The sequence below is a fragment of the Penicillium digitatum genome, chromosome 6, assembly GCF_016767815.1.
Source record: "Penicillium digitatum chromosome 6, complete sequence".
Classification (NCBI taxonomy): domain Eukaryota; kingdom Fungi; phylum Ascomycota; class Eurotiomycetes; order Eurotiales; family Aspergillaceae; genus Penicillium; species Penicillium digitatum.
In genome coordinates, this window is record NC_089389.1 from 1,632,732 (window position 1) to 1,648,145 (window position 15,414).

General features: G+C 48.9%; 6 protein-coding genes across 6 annotated transcripts; 2 read left to right on the plus strand and 4 right to left on the minus strand.

The window, feature by feature from the left end:
• Positions 1-841: 841 nt before the first annotated feature.
• On the minus strand, positions 842-1,195 carry Pdw03_5592 (uncharacterized protein; the record flags this gene model as incomplete). Its single annotated transcript, XM_014682583.2, has 3 exons — positions 842-921; positions 971-1,061; positions 1,136-1,195. 3 exons carry the CDS (start codon positions 1,193-1,195, stop codon positions 842-844), a joined length of 231 nt encoding a protein of 76 aa, XP_014538069.2.
• A 2,354-nt stretch (positions 1,196-3,549) lies between these two features.
• Positions 3,550-6,024, minus strand: Pdw03_5593 (Phosphoinositide-specific phospholipase C, putative; the record flags this gene model as incomplete). The annotated part of the gene is made up of 5 exons (XM_066101101.1): positions 3,550-3,715; positions 4,120-4,723; positions 4,779-5,523; positions 5,620-5,905; positions 5,987-6,024. The coding sequence occupies 5 exons, from the start codon at positions 6,022-6,024 to the stop codon at positions 3,550-3,552; spliced, it is 1,839 nt and encodes a 612-aa protein (XP_065958041.1).
• A 149-nt stretch (positions 6,025-6,173) lies between these two features.
• On the plus strand, positions 6,174-7,510 carry Pdw03_5594 (Glutathione S-transferase, C-terminal; the record flags this gene model as incomplete). Its single annotated transcript, XM_066101102.1, has 5 exons — positions 6,174-6,232; positions 6,542-6,555; positions 6,615-6,704; positions 6,762-6,896; positions 6,963-7,510. The coding sequence occupies 5 exons, from the start codon at positions 6,174-6,176 to the stop codon at positions 7,508-7,510; spliced, it is 846 nt and encodes a 281-aa protein (XP_065958042.1).
• A 266-nt stretch (positions 7,511-7,776) lies between these two features.
• Positions 7,777-8,563, minus strand: Pdw03_5595 (mitochondrial 54S ribosomal protein mL54; the record flags this gene model as incomplete). The annotated part of the gene is made up of 2 exons (XM_014682586.2): positions 7,777-8,027; positions 8,083-8,563. The coding sequence occupies 2 exons, from the start codon at positions 8,561-8,563 to the stop codon at positions 7,777-7,779; spliced, it is 732 nt and encodes a 243-aa protein (XP_014538072.2).
• Positions 8,564-9,979: 1,416 nt separating this feature from the next.
• Positions 9,980-11,320, minus strand: Pdw03_5596 (UDP-glucose 4-epimerase, putative; the record flags this gene model as incomplete). The annotated part of the gene is made up of 1 exon (XM_014682587.1): positions 9,980-11,320. The coding sequence occupies one exon, from the start codon at positions 11,318-11,320 to the stop codon at positions 9,980-9,982; it is 1,341 nt and encodes a 446-aa protein (XP_014538073.1).
• A 759-nt stretch (positions 11,321-12,079) lies between these two features.
• On the plus strand, positions 12,080-13,456 carry Pdw03_5597 (Cell surface spherulin 4-like protein, putative; the record flags this gene model as incomplete). The annotated part of the gene is made up of 3 exons (XM_014682588.1): positions 12,080-12,300; positions 12,491-12,848; positions 13,136-13,456. 3 exons carry the CDS (start codon positions 12,080-12,082, stop codon positions 13,454-13,456), a joined length of 900 nt encoding a protein of 299 aa, XP_014538074.1.
• Between the last annotated feature and the right edge of the window lie 1,958 nt (positions 13,457-15,414).

The following is a 15,414-nucleotide window of genomic DNA, read 5'->3' on the forward strand; positions in this document are numbered from 1 at the left end:
TTTTGAGACGTTGGACATTTTCGGTTGCTAGTCGAGGGCTGCCACTCAGGCACCCCTCGGGCCTACCCCGGAATTGTACCCACGTATTCTTCCGGTTTCCTGGCCCAAACGTGAGAGATCGAACAGATCATAAACACACTAGTTCGATGCTTTTTTTTTTTTTGTTCGGCTCCACATCTGCACCTTGGCAGTGGCTTGCCGGGCACTTAGTAAGCATCCGCTACGAAAACGCGTGGGTTGAATACGCCCGCTGTACGCATTCCTTTCCGAGCAGATAGTGAGCCGGCCCAGCCAAGCCCCAACGCCCATGAACCCTGGCTGAAACCACCGGTTAACCCATCATGCGCGTGACAAGGAAGGCCAATCGGTTCAGAGCCATGTTGACGAGTATGGATTCGGTAGAACTGGAGAGAGTCGCGTGCACATCCTCTGCGTAGTACTGGTTTGGGTGATGTCATAGACTCAAAGTGTTCCCACGTGGGGGCTATCGACTATATCTTTGTATCTGCACATGTTGCTCATGCAGGACCAAAGTACTTGAAGAAGCCCAATTTAACGTGATTATTCAGACCCCATCTGATCTAGTGTGGCTGGACTGGGCCTACTCGTCCACTCCCAATAAGATATGTCAACCCTCCATCGACTGAAAGCACAAAAGTTGGTCGTATTTGATGATCAGAAAAAGCTAGAAAGAGTACAGAGAAACAGACGAACACCCCGGTCGAACCCATTGCGTCGTTCACCCCAGGCCAAAGAACGGTGGGATATCACTCTCCAAGATAGATTCGTAGGGCCCTCCATCTGTTTGGTCGTGTTGAATTCGAGATCCCAGGAGAAGCCTTCATGATACCGGGAGGGGCATGTTGTCGGAGCATCGGATCATATGCGGGGGCCGCATGGCCATATGACTACAAACTGCATCTGTTTGCGTGATAGATGTGCAACACAGGCCCTCGCATCTTTCACATACAAGGCGTGTGACAGATGTGACAGTTCTTGCCTGGGATCACCCAAATTTCTTGCCCCTGCGCTTCGCAATTGGGGCATCGTACACCGGGCATCTATGGGATAATTAGTATGTTTCAATAGACGGACTCGACGTACAACATCGATGATGAAGCAGCGGAGTATGAACCTTGGTGTCGGTAGCGGAGTTTGAGCACGCCGGCGCGGCACATATGGAAGAGGAAGTCATGGTATTTTGGTACCCAAGAAAGAATCAAAGAAGAAGATAAATGGAATTTTTCGCGAAGTCCGAAGATGGCGTTCTTATTGCTCCCAAGTCGAAGTCTGAAGACAAGGCTATGGGAATCGGATGAGGAGGGGTCCTTATAAGGCCCGGAAAGTAAAGGAAGAACCCAACGGAGTAGAATAGAATCTAGTTCCCAATGGATACTTCAAAGGCGAAGAAAGAAATCAGCGAAATCTAAAAAAAAAAAACAAAAAAAAAAAAAAAATTTGGAATCCCAAAATTATCACAAACTTAGGACGCTCGGTAGTTCCCGCGGCCCTTTGTTTCCCCCAATGATACCAGCGCTACCAAGATGGAAGTTTTGTTCTGACGGTTTGGCTTTTGCTGCACCAGTATCTCATCACTCTTTCTGTACGCCACTGGCCCACTTGAGCCAATCACAGCAACGTCCTCGGTACCTCCCGAGGACTCCGGGCCTTTGGAGGTTGATGATTGCTTCCTCCGGTCCGAAGGATTGACGATTCAAGGGGATCAGACAAAGAAACGCAGTAGGTGTGCTTCAGAACCTTGCATCAATTCATCGATACCCTGGAAAAAAAAAGGGGGGGGGGGGGGGGGGGGGAGGGGGCGAGACTAGGATTGTAACACTTAGCAGAGTGAAGAGATGATGTGTCAACCCCAGAACCTTATGGCAGGTCCCAAGATAAGTCTAGTGCTCGGTCATTCTCGGTCATTCTCGGGATATGATTGGTTGATGGGACTATATATGGGTCCCCGCCAGTCCACCAGAAACGATCTGGTCTGATCATTGGCTGTGTCAAAGTGGGTCGTTGGTCGTTCAGATAGATCGTCACCCTGTTGTGTCTGCAAATTTCATGAACGTGACGCATGAACCCCTCCAGGAGAGGTGAACTGTCAAATTCGTTCAGATGACATGTGTATCTGAAGAACCAGATCGGGCTTTGTGCGTGGACTTGCCAATTACTCGACAGAGGTCCTAATCTTCTAAGTGGGAGTACTGAGGACAGATGTAGATGTCTCAAATTGAGATCAATTAGGCGACGTGGGATCACTTTCGAACCATACTGGGATCGGTGAATATGCCGGTTAACTTGACTTTCTATCTGTTGATCCCCACTAGCCATGTTGATCAATCTGACGCATTTTCGCTTGGCGCGTTGATCGCTCGTAACGCTAGGCCCTCAAAGGTGATATTTTCGTCTCACTCTCACCGATCTTCCTCTGCATGGTGTGAATCCCGTGGTGGGGGTAAAGGGGAGGGGTTATGGCTCGCAGCATGCAAGTATTCTTGTGTTTCACCAACGCACTATCTGTACACAACATAGGCTTAAGGGAATTTCGAAGTTCAAGACTGGACTGTTGCCCCACGTTCTTATGCATGGCTTGCCAACAATCCACTGCGTTGAACACAATAATACCCCGTTATAGTCCGTCTCATCCGTCGTTAGTTTTTCTCTCTTTTCGAGGTAGGGTCAGTAATACACACAGCTAACCAAAAAGGGTCAGGGCAAAGACGATCCCGAAACTACTAGAATCGTAGACGACATACAGATCTATGCTGGCGTTATACAGGAAACTAGCATCTTCAACCCGGTGGTATACTCATGCGGGGCATCGGTACAGTGCATATCATGCGGCTTATCATGATTAAATGGGTTCTACATATTACACCAGCGCGATGCGACAGTAAATACGGAGGGACCTTCGTATGTACCCACTTCAAATGCCAACGGAGCCGCCTAGCTCAAATAAGACATGATCGACTCAAAGCTCGGTCTTTATGCCTTTATTCAGACACCCTCAGGAAAAAAAACATTACAATATACAAGGCCATTAGTGAGTTGGTTCTAGTGGCTGTTTACTGCCAACGAAACTGTTGCGTCTACTGCTCTGCATATTGCCGCTCCCCCCTAAGAAGTGAAAAGCTCAAATGCCAACGTGCCATTGTTGATATGTAACGTCCTCAAATCAGATCTGCATGCTGACTGGCATGATGACATCTTCATAATCACTATCGCCAATCTGTAACCTATCATTTTGCGCTATAAATGGGGTGGGAAAGAGGTAGTGAAACACAAACCAACAAGACTCGTCACATTTGTCAGATGTCGGCGTGCCTTTCTGCAACCTTTTTGTTCCTGGTGCTCCTGAAGTGGAAATGCGCTGCATGGCATGCGGCCCAAATCCCGCCCAGAAATATACAGCGGTTCTGGCGCTGTGTTTCTTTAAATGGCTTTCGGACGTGTTTTGGAAGATGTCAGAGTGTGTCACATCCATGTCGCCCAACAAGTCTAGAGACAGATACACAGACTTCGGTGACAACATCCTCTGTGTAGTTAAGAGACCTGTTTTACAATATTAACCAGCAAGATTCCCCCAGCCTTTTCGCCGGCGCATTCATGGAGGTGAATCAATCGATAGCCTTCCCGCAGTCGGTCAATTCGGATGCAAGCCCACGCAGCTAACGAGTCCCGACCGATCTCATCGTCCTTGATCTTGATTCTAAAGAAGAAAAGGCAGAATCAAATCAGTGGCTTGCTTATACATCATGCTAGCACCGTCAAATGTGAAACCACAATAGGGCAGCGTGCATGATAGTGGAGGTGGTGCTGAGGAAAGGTACAGGTCGCCCAAGCCCAGTACAGGCATTGTGTTACCCAGGGGGCAGCTTGGAAGAAGCAAATACCAAAGCCCAGGCATCATGTTTATGTGATGCGGGCCCACGCATGCGTATTTCGACGGGTATCACAATGCACGATTTATGCCTGCATACTCGAACCCCAATTCATGTGAGGGGAGGGAGAAAGGCAGCAAGGGGAAAGCTTGTGAAGCAGGAAAGAGGACAAAGTACGAGGCAAATTACTCGATAGATGGATGGAAGCAAGAGATCGGAAAGGAAGACTGACCGTAGGAAGCTCAGCTCCTCAACTATCCCCGCCACGGTCGGGAATTGCAACTTCTGACCCTTGAAGTCCGGGTTACGACCTGAAGAACTCTTCGTGCACCGCCTGTAGCTACTTTTCTCTGTGTCGGAACTCGCGTCGTCCTGGTCCGAGGTAACATCGCCTTCCGGTTCTTCGACGTGCAGCTGGCAGTTCACATAGGGTTTAAATCCCCTCTCGCTGTGATTGCCCGGCGGCAGAGAGAGATGTTGCGCGGCGAAAATCTCGATAGAGAGTGTTAAGCTACGACGGTCGATAACATCCGTCGGAGTATTTTTGCTGCTTCGGTACCCGGAGGGCTTCAATCGCCAGCCGCGGCTTCCGACAAACATTCCATGATTGAGCATCATGCCCTTATCAAGGTTCTGCCAGTTCAATGCTACTAGCTGAGCGCCACGCCGCCAGTAGAATGTCGGATCGAAGTTCGACGAGGTGACTCGGAATGCGTACGGGTAGATACGCATCATCGATGTTCGATTGTGCTCGAACAAGGCGTCGCGGTGGTTGGCATGGGCTTCTCGCGCTGCTCTCTCGGAGAGCGAGAACACATGGAAAGGAATTCTGGCCTCTGTTGATCAAATTAGCATCGCCTTCGTGGCCATATTTAGAATGGTGTTGGGTACCCGGTTGATCAAAATGACTGAAGTGATACGCGCGAGTATAGACAGCCATCTTGGCCAGAGCGTCAAGAATCTTGGCTGGCTTCAGCGGCTGCTGCCCCGAGGACGTATCATCGGATTGTTGCGGCGTCAGCGCCTCTCCTTCGATTTTCTCGTCCTCGTCAACGAATGGAACACATTTGCTTTTAATCAAAATTTTTTTTTTCAATTCCACCAGCGAGGGAAGATTCCCACCCTCCGGATGAGCCTCCACGAGCAATCCTTTCCACGCCTCCAGCATGATATCCACCATTGTCTGTTGCTGCTCAAGAGACGCATGTACCTCAAGACTGATGACCAGTGGGAGATCACTGGCAACAAAGGCACTGTCCCGGATTGCATAGCAGATTTCACGGAATGTGGTTCCCTTGGTCAGGGTGTGACCATGCAGAACACGAGGCTCAATGGGGGCAGGCATATGGCTCGTTGCAGTCTCTGCATCGAGTGGTCGCTTGGGCGACTTGACAGATTTGCGACGAAGTACGCCACTAAGTTTGGCTTCCAACTTGGACGCGACTGATTCTTTCTGTCCTTTGGCGTGTTTCTCGTTGCTACTTTTCTTGGCCTTCGCCTTTTCTTTTAACTTGCTCCCAGAACTGCTCCCTTCTTCAGTCTCGGAATCACGGCTGTCGCTGTCGCTGGAGTTTGCGGTGTCGGATTCTCCATCCCAGACATCAATCTCGACCGACCTGCAGCCGCGGAGGAGGACCTGTTGAATCGTGAGTAAATTGAAATCCGGGTCCTAGGAGCTCATTACATCCCACGGAACGTAATGGCAGGACCATTCTGCAAAGCCGCAACTCACAGATGTATAGGCGCTAGCAGCAGCGTCTCCGTAGAGCTGATTACCCGTCAAATAGGTGTTGTGGCTCGACGAGATGAAGTAATCTGAAATCGGGGCGGAAAGATCCAAAGCTTCTTCAAGTGCCATCGCAGACGAATTCGCATCTTTCATGTAGGCACGAAACGCATCAAGAGAAGCCAAAATGTCGGCGACAGGCTCGGGAGAAGTTGCGACGGTAGTGTCATGCTGCACTTCTTGGAGGAAATAGTTTGTAGTTGGAGCACGCGTATTTACAGTCGTGTAGATCCTTTGGAGATGATCGTCCAAAGATGGGTGGAATTGGTCAACCGTGTATGTTGGTGTCTCGGGTGCCTCGTGAAGTACTAACTGTTTGGCACGGTCCACGAGAGCTTCGACTTTCTCCATTTTGCACTGACTTATTCTTAGTGGGCTATTCGTATGCCGTGTCGGAGATGCATATGCAACCTTATGGATGTTTCGGAAGGGGTAGTCTTGGAAAACAGATTGCCCTGTTTCAGCTGTGCCGTGTGTTTCTGAATTTCAAGTTGAATACAATGTTCCATCGAGGTAAAAATGACAATATGCCGTGGATGAGAAAATCCCAGGGTGACCCGTGCGTCCAACTCCCCCCACTGCCAACGTGGCACGCCTCTGCCTATATCGATATACGACCTGCGACCTTTGATTCTCAACCGTTCGTGAGATCGCTATCCTTCAAACGGAGTAAATTTTCAGGCAAGGTGGATTCATTCAAGACAATCTCGTTTTACTGCTTCGCAGCATCATGGAACATCCATGGATATGAGACTGAATCCCAAAGGAATAGTTTCAGGCCTATTAGCAACCGACCAAAAAGCCTCTTGATTAGTAGAAGTTAATTCTCTACGCTTCTAAACCCAAATTCCAGCTGATAAATCAAAAGCCCCGCGGTCGAAGGTCTTATAAATCCCCAGGTAAAACCACTCAACGATGTGAAACAATCTGACTCCTTCCAGCTTCAACTCTTAAGAGATACAAATTCTACATCCATCAAACTATGACTGAATCCAAGATTCATTTCTTCGATCTCCTCTCAGACCTACCTGGTATGGACCAAGCCCCGAAGTTAGGTGATACTGCAAACAGACCACTGACTCAACCAGGACCTTCCAAGTCATGGTCTCCCTTCACTTTGCGGACCAGAATGGTCCTTAACTTCAAGGGGATCCCCTACACCCAAAGCTGGATATCATACCCCGATATTGAACCTTTCCTCAAGGCTCAGGGTGTCACACCTGGCAAGTCATCGACACCCTACACACTGCCGGCAATCAGCCATAAGGGGTCAATAACGAGTAACCCAGACGGGGTGCTCATGGATTCTGAGTCGATTGCCACGTACATCGACAAGGTGTACCCATCGCCACCGCTATTCCCCTCCGGCGACGCAAGCTACTCGCTCTTAGTCGCCGTGCTGAATATTATAGACAAGATCGCACCATTTTACAAGCCACTGATAATTCCGAACGTTCCGTCGGGACTGGATGAACGTGGACGGGAGTACTTTATCCGGACGCGGTCTGCGGCTTTCGGGAAGCCGCTTTTGGAGGTCAAGCCAACGGACGAGGCAGAGTTGCTTGCTCTGTGGCAGCTTATCGAGGAGGTGGCGGAACCGCTCGTTGTAATGTTGAAGGGCAAGAATGGGAAGAAGGGACCGTTTTTGGAGGGTGAGAGGGCTGGCTATGCGGACGTTGTTCTCGCTGCGCTTTTGGCTTGGTTCCAGCGCTTTGGCCCGGACACCTTTAAGAAGATACTTGATCTGGGGAATGGGGAGTTCAAAGCGTTTTATGAAGCTTGTTTGCCCTGGCTTGAAGGGCAGGGCGAGGAGAAGGACTGGCCGATTTCCCAGTGAAGGTAGATTGCCTTGGGATTTTGTCAGCGATAGAGAGGAATGCTCGGGATAATCCGCGGCCAGGCTTAGATCTGAGACAAGTGTCATTTGATATATAGCACAATCGAAACGCAAAGCAATGTAATAATACATCCCGGGTGCTCCAAAAAGCCCGGTCTATCCAATATCCAACACTATGGAGGTGGTTCTGGGCGCCTGCGACACAACCTCATCAAGGAAAGTACAATCGCTTTCATGTGTTCCACTCGAATTGATGTGAAACAAGCTTAGAGACCACGCAGGAAATTGGACTCCTTGATGGCCTTCCGTCTGGCATCGCGTGCGCTCTTGATAATCTCCGAGCGCTGCTCGAAGCCTTCGGTGGCGTCGGCCATAGCATCCGCTGAAGGTGCGTCGCGGTTGTAGGGTGCGGGGGTGATGTCATGAGCGTGGTGGTGAGCGGGAATTTTAGCGGCGAGGGGGCCAGTACGGGCGGCCAGCTTCTTTTCATAACGCTTTCGTTGCTTCTTGTTCAAGGCTGCGACAGGGTAAGCATCTTAGAATCAAAAACGGAAACCCAGGAGAGATCTTACTGCTTGGGTCAACACCGCCCTGCTTTGTCTTTGCGTCCTTGGTAGAATCCCCCAAGAGGTTCCATAGCCAATCTGGGTACTCAGAATCCTCTTTGGCGAAGACATCCGGCTTGTTCTTAAAGTAGTTGAGTCCGTTCAATTTGGTCCCGGCCGGACAGCTGCTCGGTGGGCGCACGGCAGTAGGTTTTGTGGGGGCCCCGGCGTTGGAATCTGCGTGGACACCTTCGGGGGTGGTCAAAGGCTGAGAATCGCCGGGGGTGGCGGAAGAGATAGCGGACGGGGTTGTGAGGTCACCGACCGTGGGTTGGCGGGGGGAGGGCGGAGAAGGAGTAGCAGCCACAGGAGGGTTGTTGTCACTGCTGTATGAACGGAATTGACTGCGGACCAGAGGCAGCTGGCGTGCGCATGCTGAAGCCGTCCGGATCACTGGCTGCTGGTTGAATCGAAACAGCATCGTCGTGCGGCAGCTTTTGCAGATCATTATGGAGAGACAGATTAAGGGTAGATGGAGAATAGACTAGGCCAATGTCATGAAGTTTAATAGAAGGCCCTGGACGATAAGGAATCCCAATTGCGTTGGAGATGCAATAAAACACGCGCGGACAAAGCTGTCGCAGAAAACTGCGGCCATATTTGCTGCCAAGACAAAAGAAATGACACGTGATACGTCAACAAACATAGTGTACACCGTAGAACAGCTTCTTCTCTTGCTACAAGGCTCTGGCTTGTTCCTAGATGAAGTGCATCACTAATTGATTTCCTCGGCAAGCTACGACTCCCTAAACTCCTTGTCTTGACCTCGTCACCCAGACTAGTTGTGCCCAGATGTAGAAAGTAGAAAGTTGTGTCATGTGACACTACACATATCCGCATGAGATTCTGTAAGGATCGCATGGTTTCTATTGGATAGTGCTAAACACTAACGTATTCGGTAAGCGAGCTGGCCACCCCAACCAAAACGCGTCCATGAATTAGATCTTAGTTAGTTCAACCACCCACTATGCCACCAATTCGTACTCAATCCTCTCGAAGATCACGACACGTGATCTCCGACCTGTTTATCTGAACTTCAGTTCTAGATCCTGTTGTAGCTCTGGGAGCTACGTCTTGTATAATAGCCTGCCCCTGCCTGTACCTGTCAATGGGAATCTGATCTGTTACGACCTGTTCCTACTAGTCATCTCCTATCATACCGTCCTGCCAGCCCGCACCCTGACAGAAGTCGTTACTAAGTACCACGTTATACCCCTCTATATCGACCGCCTATACTACCTTTATTCTAACATGCCAAGCCCTCGCTTATCCAACATGAAGCCTCTTTTCCTGTGACCGAGTGTTTGGCCCAAGCGCCGCTGAGTAGCGGCCTCAGGCACCGAGAGTATGCAAACCCTGCAATCCTCTAGGGAGCACACGCACATAGTCCCTACAACATTGAGGATCTCGGGGCCGAAATTTATATATTTCACTGCACCCGCAGTGGGATATCTCGTATCTTGCCCTAACCTTTCAGCCCCCGAGTTGAATGCTTTCGCATAATTAATCAGGATTAGCGGCCTGATTTGCCCATGGGATGGCACGCACCACATTCAGCCAACACCTGTGGATTGGTTCTCGACTGCAAACAATCTTTGAGAAACTACTACAAATTCCAGGGATAGGAAGCTCTTGTCAATTTGCATATAGCGAGAAAGCGACACATCTAATTGACTCTGTACACCCATAGGGGAAAACGGTACAAAGATCGACCGAGAATGTTCGCAAGTTACAAAACTCCAACCAATATGCCAAATCAAACAGAAAATCGACAGTAATTATACGGAAACACATGCCACTAAAGGGTTATTGTTCCGATGAGCAGGTATATTTGGAACAGATAAGAAAAGCAAACAAGACATAACTATGACATCGGACCAACAGTCTGAGGACGCTCTGAAGACAGACCACTGACATCCAAGAAGTTGCAGATGTCCTGACACGCATCCTTCAGGCTCTTTTCTGTCTTCCACTGAAGCTCTTCTGTCGATCGGTCGACGACCGCAACACAGGCTCCAACATCACCCTGACGACGTGGCGCGGCACGTCGAGGAATGGGCTTCTCAATAACAGACTCCATGGTGGTGACCACATCCATTACGGAATTTCCCTTTCCAGTTCCGAGATTGAATGTGCGGAAGTTCTCTGTTAGTTTGCCCCTGTTGGCCGAACTGAGCGCGGCAATATGCCCACGAGCCAAATCACTCACGTGGATGAAGTCACGGACAGCAGTCCCATCCTCAGTTTCCCAATCTGTACCAAACATCGCTAGTTCAGAGTACTGACCGGTCATGACTTTGACAACGACAGGAAGCAGGTTTGTTGGTGCCTGTCTTGGGTCTTCGCCCAAAAGACCGGAAGAATCACAGCCAACGGGGTTGAAATAGCGGAGTGCAACAATGGTCCATTCGGGGTCTGATGTGGCCAAGTCCGCCAGGATGGTTTCACACATCCATTTTGTGCGACCGTACGGGTTTGTGATACCAGTGCATCCAGGTTGGATAGATTGTTGTGAGCCTTCATGATCTATGTACAACTCTTCCTTGTGAACACAGAGTTCCTCTTTCAATGGAAGCCCAGAGGTTGCAAGGGTTCCATATACGGTGGCGGACGACGAGAAGATAAAGGTCTTGATGCCGAAGGCTCCAAGTGTTGTGGCGAAGTCGACAAGCCCACTGACGTTATTTGAGTAATACTTCAGTGGCATCCGAATGCTCTCCTCTACAGCTTTATACGCTGCAAAGTGGATGACTCCGGCGATTCTCGACTTGGGAGCTCCCCACTGAGACGGGAGTCGGTACTCTTCGAGCAGCGGCTGAAGGGTTTTGGTGTCGCGATAGTCGTGTGCGTGCAACCGCAGAGATGGCATTTTCGTGCCATTGGCCTCATGATGCTTTTTGGCCAAAAGGCCGATGCGGTCGAAAACGTTTTCGAATGCATTGCTAAGATTGTCGATCACAATGACGTTGTAGTTGGCCTTGAGCAGCTCAAGCGTGGTGTGACTGCCGATAAAGCCGAGTCCACCAGTGACAAGAATGTGGCTTTGCAAAGGGAGCCCGCGCAACAAGTCAGGGAGATTGTCGAATGGGTCTCCAGCCTCCGTTGCGGGTGTGTCCAGGGCAATAGGAGATTCCACAGGGCTGCCTGCATCGGACCTCTGGGGGCTGTTCGCTCTCGAGGAGGCAAAAGATGTTGGCTCAATCATGGCGAGAAGTTAACAATGAATGTCAGGCAAGTTCTGCTACCACAGCAAACCAAGATAGAAAATGACCTATGTTGTTAAATGGCCACGACCGAGATATGCTCACTCTTCGGTGGGCCCTTAACCAAGGTTTTATACTAAACAAGCGAGGTACCTGTGTTGCTTCACTCGGGTTCTCCGTCTGGGCTAATCTATTGTGCCATCCTTCCTTGGCGAATGATGATCCATCACAGTTCCCCTGACAAAAATAGAAGAAAAAGAAACAAAAGGGATAAGCATACGCGGATTAACCCCCCCAAAAGACATCGTGTAAGAGGGGCAGTATGCATACGGAGTACCTGGAACAGAACCATCGGGCAAGATGCCCCTTGGTGGGCCGGACATGCGGCTGGGTCTTGGGGGTATCATTTGGTCCGAATGCCCTAAGTGCCCCTCTACCTATTTGTCAGGACCTCAGCTCGAGCTAGTATAACAATGGAATTATTATTTATTTCTATTTTCAGAATTTCTTTCAGTGTTTTTCTTGCACGGGGTATTTTCTTTGTATTTTCTTTCTTTTTTCCAACGCCTCAGCCAAGGCCTGTTCTATATGTGGTCGAGGCCCCATACGCATGTTTGGGCCGGGACAACTCAGTCTCACCAGCAAATTCTTTCGATGTGTTTTTATTTAAATGGCCACCAGTGTTTGAAAAATTTCTTGCTAGTATGTAACCGGTAGTGCTCACGATTCCACTTTCTTTATTTCGACTTTCCCTCTGTAAAATGTCGGACCCCGAAAAACACGTGAGCAAGCGGACATGTCTTAAGTCGAAGCGTTCTCGTTTCTTAGCAATTGTGCTTCTAATTGTGATCATTGCGGCCGTTATTCCCTCCGTTGTCGTCACTACTCTCCGCAAGAAGAATAACATGGGTCCGAAAGCGAAGGTCTTCGTTCCACTCTACGTATACCCTGCTCCCGAGGCGTGGGCTCCGCTGGAAAATGTGTATGTTTTAAACCCTTGTTCATCCCAATTTCTTTTCTCTCTCAGTTTACGGAGTGCTTTCTACCCCGGCCAGTAGCCCACTACAGTCATCATGTCACGCCGTTTGTGCGTCAAACCATGCCATCAAATATAATTTTTTTTTTTTTAAAAAAAGAATGAAGTCGTGGAAAACAGCTACTGAACGCCACAGGATATCTACCCACCCCGAGGTCAACTTTACCGTCGTAATAAATCCGGGAAATGGTCCAGGGCCCGACTCTCTCCCGGATGGCAATTACACCCGTGAGATACCAAAGCTCAATGCTTATGCAAATGTGCGGCTGTTGGGTTATGTGTATACCTCATATGGAAAGCGCGACGTTTCTGCGGTTCGCGAGGATATCCAAACTTATGCCGACTGGCCGACTAATTCCTCCAACCCCAATCTGGCAGTTCGAGGAATTTTCTTCGATGAAACACCTCAGCAATACGATGCTCAAACCATGACGTATCTGCAAGGGTTGAAAGACTTTGTCAAGGACCGTCAGGATCTTGGCCCTGATCGATTTGTGAGTCCAATTCTTTCGGGAGTCTATTTTTACTTTACAACTTGTTCACTGCCCCGTCCCATGCACCCCTATCTCGCATCATCGTAGGCCTATATTTTGGCATCTTTGTTTTGGTTCGTTCTGTTTTGAATTTTCATCTCTCTCGGTTCCATGTCACTTACCCAAGCCACACGATGGCTTTCTTGACTTTTGTCCCAACATCACAATTTCAACCCCGGCATCCCCCACAATGGTTTCTCCTTCTGGGATACATTGGTGAAGTACGTTCAACTAATCGACTATGTCAGGTTGTCCATAATCCCGGCGCTATACCCGATTCTCGGTACTTGGCAACCGCAGATTCAACCGTTGTTTTCGAAGCCGCCTACACTACTTTCCAGGAACGGCATGGCGCCAAGCTATTTACCAATATCGCGGACAGCAATCGTACTCAACTTTGCGCTATCGTTCACTCTGTACCTGAAGCTGTCGAGGGCAATGCCCTTCGCAGCTTGGTTAAGCAGGTGCGCAAGGTTGCGGATGAGGTGTACATCACCCATCTCAGCACAGACTATTATGCCTCCTTTGGGTCCAGGTGGATTGAGTTCGTCAACCTGATGGCAGAGTAGGGGTTGGATTTCTGTATTTAAAAGGTTTGTTCTAGTCTGATGTGCAAGCGAAGTAAATTGGGCCAAGCAAGTATGTGCATATTCAATTTTAGCCAGCATCTTTTTTACTCATTTGAGTTTATTGATCCTACGAGCCGATAATAGTTTATTGCTAGTCCATTTGAGTTTTCTTGATTGTCGGCATAGAACGGAAGGGAAAAATTTCTGATTCTCCTTCTATTCTTTCAATGGAAGGCAAGCCGTCGTTGTTAGAGGTAAGCTAGACTTTTTAGGTCGAGGTGGAGTTTATGGGTGGAGAATGCATGTATGGTGGTAATTTTCATTCGTTATTTTTGTCTTTTTTGTCTTTTTGTCTTTTACCATACCAAAAAACGCTCGCAAGATCTGCTAATACAAAAAACATAAAGCCACACAGGTAATTAATTTATTCTGACCAAAAGGAGGTCCTGTAGATTGGAACATGTGGCAATGCAAAATTATGATTGGATGGCGGACCATGGGGATTTATCTCAAACTGGAGGGTGGATTTTGTATGTGGTTGTAGGGCATCCGCTCGATGCGAGGTGTAAGGCAAATATGGCTCAACATTGTCTGGCATGACTCGGTTTGACTAATCACATAGAAACCCTCAAAATTTTTCCTTCCCGGGGTCACGATCCAGACCAGAGTCCTTTGTAAAGTCTCTGAGTTGCTGCCCTTCCGATTGATCTACGACATATGAAATTTGCAGGTAGCGTCCGGTTGGCCCACAGCCTATGCCATCTCAAGGCTCGGTGAAACTCCCAAAACAATCCTGTAAGATTGGCTCTCAAATTTCTTGACCGGGCATAACAGCGCCACCGTTTCAACTAGTGATGGACATCATGCTTTTTATTCACTGCCTGGGATGTGTTGAACTGGAACATCTTGAGACAGACTAACCCGATTTACCAGCTGTAGTGAGATCTAAGGCTCAGATTGTCTAAGATCAGCGTGGGAGACAACCTAGACAACAGATGCAGGTGATAGCATTCACCATTGGCGTTTGTCATCGCTATGCATAGCAAATATCCACAGTCGTTTTCCTGCGATGCAACGTCGCATTGGAACAGGAACATTATACGGAGTAGTATTCCGTCTGCACATGGGTTTAACGTGGTACAACTATAGGTGTGTCAAGTTGTGCTGTACGAACTTGACCTGTCTCATTCAATGGGGCCATTTTCCAAGAACCAAGCCGGCATAGGATGTTGTTACACCGAGATATGACAAACAACTGTCAATGCCAATGAAGATTTCACCCATTTCACCCGTCCCCGTTCCCGGTCTTTCGCGCAAAGGAAGATACTACAGCCATAGGCAACATTCATTGTTTACCTGCAGATGATACTGCGCGCATATGATGCCTCTACAGAACCAGGTTCTTCCCTAGTACTCCGTCGTTCGCCGCAAGATGCAGTTCGGGGAAACCGCCTTATCCACCTCACCCTTGTTCTTCAGCACATGCGCACATCAAAACAAATATCCGTAGCTGAGGTCATACCCCTGATACTAAGCCTCGGTGGTGGAAGCCACTACCACCTCGTGGCATGGTCGGGTATTTCGGAAGGAAACGATTCTTGATCTATCTTTGCCTCTCATGTAGTTGCTGCGGAGAACTGGACTGATGCAGTAGGAGATCTGCCAATCATTCCTACCATACTATGGAGTCGACCTAAACATAGTTGAGGTTTTGCGAACTGACGCCATTCGACCGTTAGACGCTAACAGGCATGGGTACCAAATATCAGCGTTCGGGGAAGGAACGAAAGATGCCGATATGGATTTTGGCTGCTTGATCGATCAGCTACTAACATGCATGGGTAGACACGTCTAAATCCGAGCTGATGGCGAACGGTTCTCTGTGCATGCATCCGGGTTCAGTTCGCATGGTGTTCGCCGTTCGGTGTTCGGAAAAGCCACCAATTCAATTCGAGCAT